Source organism: Myotis daubentonii, chromosome 10 (assembly GCF_963259705.1).
Source record: "Myotis daubentonii chromosome 10, mMyoDau2.1, whole genome shotgun sequence".
Lineage (NCBI taxonomy): Eukaryota > Metazoa > Chordata > Mammalia > Chiroptera > Vespertilionidae > Myotis > Myotis daubentonii.
In genome coordinates this window covers 19,543,613-19,556,414 of record NC_081849.1, presented here as the reverse complement: position 1 = coordinate 19,556,414, position 12,802 = coordinate 19,543,613, and the positions used below count along the sequence as shown (strand labels likewise).

The following is a 12,802-nucleotide window of genomic DNA, read 5'->3' as shown; positions in this document are numbered from 1 at the left end:
ATGTGTTCTAGATTCTTATATTTCTACCTAAGTGATAGAATCCACTTGTCTCTTTCTACAGTTAACCTGCTGCAATTTTGATTAGGATTATATTGAATCTACAGAGTAATTTGGGAAATTTCCCATCACTTAACATGGCATATTTTACTATTTGTTTAAATTTTTTTCAGTTTCTCTGCAATGTATTATGGTTTTCAATGCCTCATTAAATTTTTAATGGATTTTAAAACTGTATAATTCCCTATTTTTCTTCCTATAGGCTCTGGATCAGTATCATTGTATGAGGTAGAAAGATGTCAACAACTATCAGCTACAAGTAAGACCATGTTTCATTTTTGAAATACGGCATAATCATGAGCATATTAAAACCTGTCCTTCCACATATCAGCAAATTCATTTCTATTAAATATTGAGAGCAGATGTCCATGAGAGCAAAAACATATCTATATTTCTCTTTTATTCCTCTACCTCATCCTAACTAGCATAAAATGAAACCCAGAAAAGAAATTCTCAGTTAATGATGGAACATGTCACATCTTGTTCAAATTGAGCATCAAAATAAAACATACTAGTGATGGAATAGAACTTACTGAATAAAGTAGAATCCACTAGCTCATGTGGATAGTAAATAAAAGAACAAAACAAATGAAGTTGAATGGAAAACTCTTTAAACTTTTTTTCCCCATTTATTTTTAGAGACTGGGAGGGAAGGAGGGAGGGGGGAGAAAGAGAGAGAGAAACATCTATGTGAGAGAGACACATCGATTGGTTGCCTCCCATAGGAACCCTGGCCAAGGTCAGGGATCAAACCTACCAGGTATGTGCCCTTGACTGGGAATCGAACCCAGTACACTTCGGTGCAAGGGATGACACTCTCACCACTAAGTAGCACCAGCTAGGACTGGAAGCTCTTATTAAAAATAGAATGGCAACTAATGAATGTAAAAGGAATGATGAAGCTAGGAAAAAAGACAAAACACCATTTTGCAACCATGATAGTAATTGATTTATTTGTGAATCGCCAGTGTGTCCTAAACTAGTGGAATCTTTAATGTTTAATAAGATTGGGATATTTATGTTTTCCCCAATTACTTTCTCATTAATTAAAAAGGGGAAAAATAAATTTATAGTCAAGAAATCTGTTGAACACCACCTTAACCAACAAAATTAAATCCCCAGGAAAGAAAACGCTGATATCGTATGCCTCTTGGTGTGATACATTGAGGAGGAAGGTCACAGTATTATTTATATAGTAATATTCCTGCCAGAAGTGCATATTTTGTATCTGATCATGAGAAAAGCCAGGCACAACCAAGTAATTGGCCTCTTCTCAAATACATCAGTATCATGAAAGACAGAGTAAAGCTGAGGAACCATTCTTCACCAAAGGGGTTCAAAGAGATTTGAAAAGTAAATGAAATGCATGGCTCATGATTGGATTCTCAACCCAGAAATAAAATGCTGAATAAGAATATTATGAGAGGACTGTTGGAGAAATTTGAATAAAGTCTGTTGTATTATGTAAATGAAGTCTTGTTTTTGTGAAATACACACTGAAATATTTAGGGTTTAAGGGGTGTGATGTCTGGAAATTATTCTCTAAGGATTCTCATATATACACAATTACAAATGAGTTACGTATCTAAGGTATGGGGTGTCCCTGTATACACACACTATCAACTGTTAGAATGTACATACATTTTTGGGGGGGACACCCTGTATATGTGGAAAGAGAGACACAGAGATAAAGACAGATGGAGATGATGATAAATGTGGAAAAATCTTATCCAGGTTGACAATACAATTTAAATGGATTTTTTAGAATATATTTTCAAGGAGATTCGTGTCATGAATATACTTGTTATTCTTATAGATTATTCTACCTTAATCTAAAATTTCTTTATAGTACTTACAGATCATCAATATTTGGAGAACACCCCACTGTGTGCTATTTTGAAACAAAAAGCTCCCCAACGATATCGTATCCGAGCAAAATTGAGATCGTATAAGCCCAGAAAACTCTTTCAGTCTATTAAACTTTATTGTCCTAACTGTCAGTCAATGTAAGTATCTTCCATAATATCATAAGTTTCATTTCATAATACTTATGTATCTATGTTTTCATATTTGTCAGTTTAAGTCCTGGAAATGAGTAAATTGTGATTTTCTGCATTATGTTTAGATAGAATGCTAACATTTTTAAGAGAAAATACTAAATTCTTAGAAAGTAAATCCTTCTGATATTTCTTAGTAATAACAAATAAAAGTAGGGGCTATTTTTAGATGTGAAATTCAACTTAGTAGCTCTGTCAAATGCAGACAAATAATATACTATGAAAATATTTGGGGAGACTTACTCATTTGTCACAAAAAATATTCTTAAAAATAAACCATTAACTACTATAATTTTTTATTATTTAAATTAAATTTATTCGGATGACATTGTTATTAAAATTAATGATTTCATGATTCTTTACATAGAAAATGCTAAAGACTCCACCAAATAACTATTAGAAACAATACACAAATACAGTAAAGTTGCAGGATTCAAAGTCAATGTACAAAAATCCACTGCATTCCTATATGCTAACCATGAAATTTCAGAAAAATAAATGGAAAAAACAATTCTTTTGCATTTGCAACAAAAATATAAAATACCTAGGAATAAACTTAACAAAGAACATGAAAGACCTATATACTGAAAACTATAAAGCATTATTAAAAGAGATTGAAAAAGACACAATGAATTAAAAAGATATTCTATGTTCATGGATTACAAGAATCAACATAATTGAAATGCCCATATTATCCAAAATAATATACAGATTTAATGTAATCCCATCAAAATCCCAATGACATTTTTTAAAGAAATAGAAAAAGTAATCATCACGTTTGTATAGAATTACAAAAGATCCCAAATAGTCACAGCAACTAAATTTCTTAAATAGAAAAGACTTCTGATTAGTTGAAAATTTTAACTGACATAGAAAGCCTTGTTGGAAATATTTCTCTCCTGTTTAATAACTATAACATAGTAAATGCAACTTAAATTATTGTTAGTAATTGAAAATTTCTCAGTACCTTAAAGTCTTCATTCTAACCATCAATTATTATAATACTAGGGGCCCAGTGCATGAATTCATGCCCTTGGAAGGAATTGTGGGCCTCGAGACTGCGGTGGGCACAGTTGCAGGTCTCTGCTCATCCTCCACGCCCTCGCCTGGCACCTCCCGCCACAGGTCCCGTCTGCCGGCAGCTCCTTTCCCGCTGCTCCCACACTCTGATGGCGCCAGCCCCGCTCGCATCCGCTGACGGCAGTAGCAGGTGTGAGTGGGGCCGGTGCCGTCAGCAGGTGCGAGCAGTGGCTGCTGCCCCAATTGCCCCTCAGGAGCAGAGAAAGGTGGAGAAGCCCTCGGGCAATTGGGGCCAGTAGCCGCCGTTCTTACCCGCTGATGATGCTGAGCGATCGAGACCAGCGCCGTGCGCCAGCAGCGGGGTGCAAGCGCCGTGCAGGATATCAGTGTGTGGGAGCAAAGAATTTTCAGTAACCACCGTAGGCTCGCCCTGATGACAGCAACCAGTGCCCTGCCTTGGTCTGGTGCCCCCACTCACCTCTATCATCCTGCCACAGTCAATGCCCACCATGTTCCGTGCGCACCCCCTGGTGGTCAGCGCACGTCATAGCGACTGGTTGTTTGGTTGTTCCGCTGTTCGGTCTATTTGCATATTAGATTTTTATATAGATAGATAGATAAACATATAAATGTATAAGACATTAGAATGAATGTGTACTTACTAGCTTATTAGCTCAACAATCTTCCCTCTAAATATATGATGTATAAATACTATATATGCATCTCAATTATATTTGTGTGCTTATATATTGTTTATGTTTATGCCTCCGTGTACACTGATATATGTATAGTCCCCTCTAAAATCTAAGTGTAATATTGTTTGTAGAGATTTTTGATCATCATGTCTTCTTAACTGAAAGGGGGTCTGTCTTCTGCCCATTTGAATTTTAAATGATAGTTGGAATTAAAGTATCAGACAGGTTTTAGATAGTTCTTGAAGCATTATCAAATGGTAGTTTGTCAAATTCTGTAATATCACTTAACTTTGTGAAACAAAATCACCCTCTGTGATCATTTTTTACACAAATAAGGAAATTGCCTCACAAAGGTTAAGAGGTGTTACCTAAAGTTACACAGCTGGTTGATTCCAGATCATGCCATTTCTACTCAAGCATACTTTACCATGTGACTTTTCAAAACTATTACTCTAGATCAAAACACATATTGGTTTGTTAAGTAGATGCCCTATGACAGTGAGAGTTCTTAGGTGGTAAGTGGGTTGAAGACAAGGAGGGGACTGCTGCATTTTCTTATCCCACTGGGAAGTTGAGCATTCCTTACAAAGGAGAACAAATTGGCACTAGAAATAATTATAATTAAAAACTTGGATATCACAAAACCAGGCAGGGAAGTTGCTGGTGGTTCATGTAAATATTGATAAGGAGCTACATAGCCATGAAATACAAATACCTTTCTATTGAATAACAGTCTTTAATCAGGAAAGCGAATTATCTCCATATTTTAAAATAAGCTGGTTCTTCAGCACATAAACAATTTTTTATTGGATAATTTGGAAAATTTGAATTTACAAGCTTATGCCAATTGTTTTGTGTTTTTTCATTGTTGATTATTTTAGGCAGGAAGTTTTGCACGAAGGTGATTTGGATCGAATTTTGCAAGAGAACGCAACTAAAACTCCCAATACTCAACTACAAAATACTTCATTATATGATTCGAAAGTCTGGGCCACTAAAGATCAGGGAGAACGACAAGTAGCTGTTCATTTTGTGAAAAATAATGGTATTCTCCCACTTTCAAATGACTGTCTAATTTTGATAGAAGGTAAGATATTTAAGTTATTGTTTTATTAAGTTATAGCTTTCTTATGTCTTTCTCTAATTATTATTAAACTTATTTTAGGGGCAACCTAGGACAGTGATGGCGAACCTATGACACGCGTGTCAGAGGTGACACGGGAACTCATTTTTTTTTGGTTGAGTTTTCTTTGTTAAATGGTATTTAAATATATAAAATATCAAAAATATAAGTCTTTGTTTTACTATGGTTCCAAATATCAAAAAAATTCTATATGTGACATGGCACCAGAGTTAAGTTAGGGTTTTTCAAAATGCTGACACGCCGAGCTCAAAAGGTTCGCCATCACTGACCTAGGATATATTAAGTCAAAATATTGTTAATTTAAATTTCATAAAATGGAATATATTATCAATAACAACTAGATTAAAATATATACATACACACATATATATTTATCTGAATGACATTTTGAAATTATACATTAAATTCGGGTGTTTGCATTTCTTCATTTTGTTGGATTTTTGCATGTAATTTTAATCAGATCCAAGCTGATTATCAAGCTGAGTAATAATTAAGAGGCTGCTTATGATGTACAGTTGCTGTTATCTTGGCCTCTGGATGTCACTATCGCTTCATAAAAGTAGAATGAAATAGATATCATCTATTGATATCTAACCAGAGAAGGGACCCTTGAGACAAGTAAAGATAACTTGACATGTTTTTAAAAAATTAAAATTTGAGTCTTATTTATTTTTGCCTTGCTTTTCCACTTTTGTCTTATTTTTATCTAATATATCTACCACAGATTTTTTTCCCATGCTAAATTTAGTTTCATTATTTTCCTAGAGACTTTTTTCTTAAGAATATTCCATAATAAAAGGAAAACATCATCTTTAATTTTGCATTATAGAAATCTGTAGTTGCATTTTATAAATGAATGCTCTTTATTACAGTGGGTTATGATCACTGTTATTACTGACATTTTTGTATTTATTTTGTAGCAATACATAACCCTTTTAGAAAATAGCTATATCTAGAATACACATTTTATCATTTTCATGAGCATCTTGTTTTAATACATTTATCGTGTATCAGAAACTATTTTAATTTCTGTGCAATAATTAAATCATTACGACAATCCTATACATTTGGTACTATTATAAGCTGTTTTGACGCATGAGAAAACTGAACTGCGGAGAAGTTAAATGTCTTTCCCAGTGTAGGTGGTAAGTGGTGGAACTGAATTGTTTTCCGTTTGACATAGTAACTCTGTGATGAACTTTGGATAAAATATAATTATGAGGGCACAGTAATTAAGTAAATGTTGCCCAGTTCCTTTGTACTAAAGTTATCCTAGTTGCATATGCTTTAGCAGCATAGGCCGTTATCTGCTCCCCTACCCTCGTGGTCATATACTAGCACTTTAAAGAATTTGGCTACTTTGATGAGTGAAATGTGGTATCTTAATTCCATTAGCAATATTTTAATCTGTACCAGGAGATAGATTTCAAAACAAGAGCACACAGACACATGCATGCAAAAAAATGGAGTCAGAGTATTTGTAGGCTATAAAAATAAAAGAAAGCTGTGGTCCTAGGAGGCTTATAAGAACTGTCCTTAGGGCCAAAGAGAGGGTGTCCTGTGTGCCTCAGGGCCCTCCTGTGTGGCACTGCCTCCCACAGAATTCTGTGCTGAAGCCAAGATGGCTTTGAAGGTCCAAGGGAGCTTGAATTACAAAGTCCCTTTAGCTCCTAGTCCTATCTTATCACCCAGCCACAAACTTTCAGGCTTCTCTCCCATAATTCCCACCCCACTCTCCAGCCATCCTAACTGGTGGCAATTCCTAAACCCTGCATCTTACTCTGTGCCTTTATGCCATTCCATTGCTCTTCTGGGAATTTGTGCTCTAGTACATCTTCAGAAGTAAATTCAATAATTCCCTTTGTTTTGACAGCGGTTCTCAACCTGTGGGTCGCGACCCCTTTGTACATTCTGCATATCAGATATTTACATTACGATTCATAACAGTAGAAAAATTACAGTTATGAAGTAGCAATGAAAATAATTTTATGGTTAGGGGTCACCACAACATGAGGAACTGTATTGAAGGGTCGCGGCATTAGGAAGGTTGAGAACCACTGGTTTAGCAATTCATGTGGAATCTAATAAAAGACAAATATGCAAGTTGACCGTACCTTTGCTATGCCTTAAGCCACGCCCACCAGCCAATTAGAGCAACTATATGCAAAGTAACCCATCCAAAATGGCGGCCGGCAGCCATGGAGCTGGAGCATGCAGGAGGCTTGGTTGCTCCAGTGATGGAGGAAGCCAAGCTTCCCGCCTGCCACAGCCAACTCTGATCTCCACTAAAGGCCACAAAGTTTCAATTATAGAAGGTAAATAAATCCCAGAATAAAAAAGAAAAAAGGAGAGGCTGGGAGCTTCCGTTGCCAGGGGGCTTGGCCAGCCTGAAAACGGCCCTCAGCCCCTCACCCAGGCTGGCCAGGCACCCCAGTGGGGACCCCCACCCTGAAGGGGCTGTGGCCAGTCTGCAAACACTCATCAGCACCTCACCCAGGCTGGCCAAACCTCCATGGGGTGAGGGTCCCCACTCGGAGGGGCTTGTCCAGCCTGCAAACAGCCATCAGCTCCTCACCCAGGCTGGCCAGGCACCCAAGCGGGACCCCCACCCTGATCCGGGGCACCCTTCAGGGCAAACCAGCCGGCCCCTTCCCATGCACCAGGCCTCTATCCTATATAATAAAGGGGTAATATGCAAACTGACCCTAACAGCAGAATGACTGGGAATGACTGGTCACTATGACACACACTGACCACCAGTGGGCAGATGCTCAATGCAGGAGCTGCCCCCTGGTGGGCAGTGTGCTCCCACATGGGGGAGCTCTGCTCAGCCACAAGCCAGGCTGACAGCTGCCAGTACAGCAGTGGTGGTAGGAGCCTCTCCTGCCTCAGCAGCGCTAAGGATGTCCAACTCCAGCTTAGGTCTGCTCCCCGCTGGCAAGTGGACATCCCCCTAGGGCTCCTGGGCTGCCAGAGTGATGTCTGATTGCCAACTTAGGCCCAATCCCCCAGGGAGTGGGCCTAAGCCAGCAGGTGGACATCCCCCGAGGGGTTCCAGACTGTGAGAGGGCACAGGCTGGGCTGAGAGATCCCCCCGCCAGTGCACAAATTTTTGTGCACTGGGCCTCTAGTATTTAATGAGCACCTCTACATTTGAAGGTCTTTTTCTGATTTACCAGACAGATTTGAGTGGTTTTTATAACATACTGCTTGTAGTTACTATAGAGCACTTTCTTCTTGTATTATATTTGTGTTTTATCTGACTGTTCATAGAAGTTTTTTCTTATTAGAATGTAAGCTCCCTAAGGACAGGATACATGTTTATTTTAATCTATGTACCTTCAGCACCTGGCATAGAATGCCTGGCATATAACTGGCTCTCAGTAAATATTTATTAAATAAATAAGTAATTCAAAGCAGTAACACTTTACCTTACAGAAATTAAAAGTGTATGTTGAAAGCACTTTAAAATATGAAAGGGTTTCATCAAAATATAATGTTTTTATTTTATTGTGTTTCTGAGTATTGCAACCCTGCCTAACCCGAGGCTAGGACCTAACTGCAGTGTGACCTGGCAGAGCTGTGGTTTCCAGCCCCCACGGAGCTGCAGACAGAGGGATAGGGGAAAGTTTATCCTTGCATTGTTGCGAGCTTTGCATTAATTTCTAGAGCTCTGGAAGAATTGCATTTGACAGTTTTGCCAGTGTTCATTTTGTCTTTATGGAGAAGTGTATTTTTGGACATCCTTAGTCGGCTATGCCAGAAATGCTTCCCATCACAACTGAATTTTAATGTTCCAGATTTTATACAGATTTTAGGAAATACACCAAAGTATTTTTATAAATCATATTCTTTTTCCCTAAAGAGGAACAATTACCAATCTAAGTAAAAAGTACACCAGAAAAGGTACCAAGAGGTGTGAGTTTTCCCCTGAAAATACTGCCTTGTAATAATGGTGCACCATTGGGCGTACTTTTCCTTCTCAGCCAGCGTGATGGTTTTAATGCTCACCCTGTCATAGAATTGAGGTAATTGAGATGGTTTTCCAGGAAAAATGAACCAACACTATAATAGTACATGAATTCATATTACATGGACTATGCATCTTTACTTAATGTTGACCTGAAAGTTAAAAGAGTTATCTCAAACTCAGGATTGAACTTGCCTAGACATTAGTAGTAATAGAAAATTTAGTAATGAGAATCCTGTGTACTTTGGCTTTTAATTTTATTCTTTTGATTCTTTGAAACCAAGTGTTCCTGGCATAAGGAGCAACTTGTATACATTTAAGAAGATGATTAAAATTTCACAAGCCTTGTATTTTGCTCAGGTCTCAGCATTTTCTGTTCAGTGGTTTCTGTGCAGGAACCTGTTTACAAAACATTTTTCAGAAGGAATGTATAAATGTATTAATCTCTAAATTCATGGCTTTGTCTTTTTCTCTTTTATTATACCTTGCATTTTGCCTACATTATATTTGTACTACTTGAAGGGTTTTTTTATTCTCTTAATAGGAGGTACACTTAGTGAAATCTACAAACTGGCAGACAAGTTTCATAGTGTAATCCCTGTGAAATCTGGCCATGAAGACCTGGAACTGCTTGACCTTTCAGTACCATTCCTTATCCAAGGAAAAATACATCACTACGGGTATGTTTTTAATTCTGGGAACTTTATAAATTAAAAATAAGAGTAATTTTTACTGTTATTATTTTACCCACTTGTTTCTGTATAGTCAGTAGATACTTATTGAGTACCAATTTATATGTACTAGATTTTTCATATACATTTACTGTTTTGATAGCATATATATTGAGTGCCTACAATGTGCTAGATATATAGCAACCCAGAGAGTAATTACCATTTGTTTGCTTTTGCAAGGATTTAACTACTTACAGAGAAAGGTTCAGAGCTGCAGCCTCATCAATGTTAAGTGATTGAATTCCAGAATTTCTGTGGCACAAAGTTACAGATTAGTTGCCACTGAGTAATTGGAACATATCAGAGTACATTAGGAACTAGAAATAGATTTTTACCTTTGGAAGGAAGTCGTGGGGATAACATCTCCTTTCCTTCACTTGATGAAACAATCATCTTGAAGTGCTCTGCTTTGAGAAACCTTGAATTATAGAATACATCCTATCCCAGCCCTCCCCCTTGCATGCTCCTATATTTGTAACCTTTGTTCATTGGTATAATATGAAAATCTTGATTTCAGCTGAAAACTGCATCCTGCAATCACGTTATCACTGTGGTTGTGACCGTTGAAGTCATTGGTAGGCATGTGGAGACTGCCCAGGGTTCTGTTCCATATACAAAATATCAAACTTCAGGTATAAGTTGGAACTAGTGTGCCACTGAGTTAAAGCCCTGGGTTGTAGCTATTTTTACTCTGATGTGCCCTGTGTTTTTAATTATATCTCTCATTGAACTCATGACTTCAGAGTCAAGCTCATCAAGATTTATCCAGCAATTAGTTCAAAACTAAAACTTTATTGCCCAGCCAGAGTGGCTGGTTGAGCATTGTTCTGTGCACCACCAAAAGGTTGCCGGGGCATGTGCAGAAGGCAACGGATTGATGTTTCTCCCTCTCCCTCTTTTCCTCTCTCTCTCTCTCTCTCTCTCTCTCTCTCTCTCTCTCTCTCTCTCTCCCTCATTCTCCCACTTTCTAAGCATGTCCTTGGGTAAGGATTTAAAAAATAATAATAAAGTTTGTCAAATTTAGTTTCTTTTTTTAATAAATATATTTTTATTGATTTCAGAGAGGAAGGGAAAGGGAGAGATAGAAACATCATCGATGAGAGAGAATCATTGATTGGCTGCCTCCTGCATGTCCCTTACTGGGAATCAAGCCTGCAACTCGGGCATGTGCCCTTGACCAGAATTGAACCTGGGTCGATGCTCTATTCACTGAGCCAAACCAGCTAGGGTTGTTTGTTTCTTTTTAATAAGTCACTAACATGGGCCTTCTCTTTTTTACATGCCCATCCTCATTTGTTTGCACTTTCTCTCCTCTTCCTCTCTTCCAATATACTTCCTAGTATCAGTCACTTTGGCCAGTCTTGAACCAGAAAAAACAATATTAGTTAGTAAGCTTTGGAATATCCTTCACTTACTAGAATCCTATCCTATCTAATAAAATACAAATAGGGTAATTAACCATACCTCCAATACGCTACCCATGGGCTAATCAGGGCGATATGCAAATTAACTGCCAAACAAGATGGCGGCCGGCAGCCACGCAGCTGAAGCGAACATGAGGCTTGGTTGCCCGGCGATGGAGGAAGCCAAGGTTCCCCTCCTGCCACGGCCAGCTCTGAGCTCCGAAAGCGACTACGTTTCAATTATAGAAGCTAAACAAACTCCAGATACCTGCTTTCAGCAGCCGAGGCCTCAAGCTGGAGCCGGGTCTCAGCTCCAGTGACAGCCATAGAAGGTAAATAAATCCCAGAATAAAAAAAAAAAAGAAAAAGAAAAAAAGGAGAGGTTGGGAGCTTCAGTGGCCCACCAGCCTGAAAACGGCCCTCAGCCCCTCACCCAGACTGGCCAGGCACCCCAGTGGGAATCCCCACCCTGAAGGTGGTTTGGCAGCCTGAAAACAGCCCTCAGCCCCTCACCCAGACTGGCCAGGGACCCCAGCGGGACCCCCACCCTGATCCAGGACACCCTTAAGGACAAATTAGCCGGCCCCGACCCATGCACCAGGCCTCTATCCTATCTAATAAAAGAGAAACATGGTAATTAGCGTACGACCGCTACCCTTCCCATTGGCTAATCAGGGCAATATGCAAATTAACTGACAGCCAAGATGGCGGCCGACAGCCAGGCAGCTTGAAACTAACATGAGACTTGCTTGCTTAGGTGATGGAGGACTCCAACGTTCCCCACCTGCCGCTGCCGGCCTCTGAGCTGCAACTCGAAGCAACTATGTAACAAATATAGAAGCTAAACAAAACCCCAGAAACCTGCTTTAGTCAGCAGGGCTTCAGCCAGCAGGATCGCAACATTGTAAGCAAAGGCCAGAAACCTACTTTAAGCAGCAGAGGCCTAAGAGCTGGAGCCAAGCCTCAAAGCTAAAGCTGGCCCAGAATAAAAAGAAAAAAAAAAAAGGAGCGGTTGGGAGCTTCAGTCACCCCCAGCCTGAAAACAGCTCTCAGCCCCTCACCCAGACTGGCCAGGCACCCCAGTGGGGACCCCCACCCTGAAGGGTGTGTGACCAGCTGCAAACAGCCATCATCCCCTCACCCAGGCTGGCCAGGCACCCCAGTGGGGACCCCCACCCTGATCCAGGACACCCTTCAGGGCAAACCAGCCGGCACCCACACGTGCACCAGGCCTCTACCCTATATAGTAAAAGGGTAATATGCCTCCCAGCACCAGGATCAGCGGAGCCAAGAGGCATCCCGGCACCAGGATCAGTGTGACAGGGGGCAGCGCCCAAACCCCCTGATCGCCCTGCGGCTCTGTGTGTGACGGGGGGCGGGGCCATAACCTCCCTATCCACCCTGCTCTGTTCATGACAGGGGAAGGCGCCCCAACCCCCTGATCAGCCCTGCTCTGTGCCTAATAGGGGGGAGCTCCCCAATCCCCTGATCGCCCTGCGGCTCTATGTGTGACAGGGTGCGGCGCCGAAACCCCCTGATCGGCCCTGCTCTGTGTGTGACAGGGTGTGGTGCCCCAGACCCCCCCACGGGCCCTGCTCAGTGTGTGACGGGGTAGAGCCATAACCTCCCCATCGGCCCTGCCCTGAGTGTGAGAGTGGCGGCGCCCCAACCCCCCGATCGGCCCTGCTCTGTGGGTGATAGAGGGCGGCGCCCCAACCCCCCGAT

At 40.3% G+C, this 12,802-nt stretch overlaps 1 protein-coding gene across 5 annotated transcripts in view; it reads left to right on the top strand.

Annotated features, from left to right (window-relative positions):
• POT1 (protection of telomeres 1) overlaps nt 1-12,802 on the top strand; it is an 83,507-nt gene that overhangs the window by 55,212 nt on the left and 15,493 nt on the right. For all 5 annotated transcript variants that reach the window (XM_059711700.1, XM_059711697.1, XM_059711701.1 and 2 more), the window contains 4 exons: nt 260-316; nt 1,907-2,063; nt 4,711-4,916; nt 9,488-9,623. In XM_059711700.1, the coding sequence (XP_059567683.1) occupies nt 260-316; nt 1,907-2,063; nt 4,711-4,916; nt 9,488-9,623 (556 nt within the window). The remainder of the gene's footprint in view (nt 1-259; nt 317-1,906; nt 2,064-4,710; nt 4,917-9,487; nt 9,624-12,802) is intronic.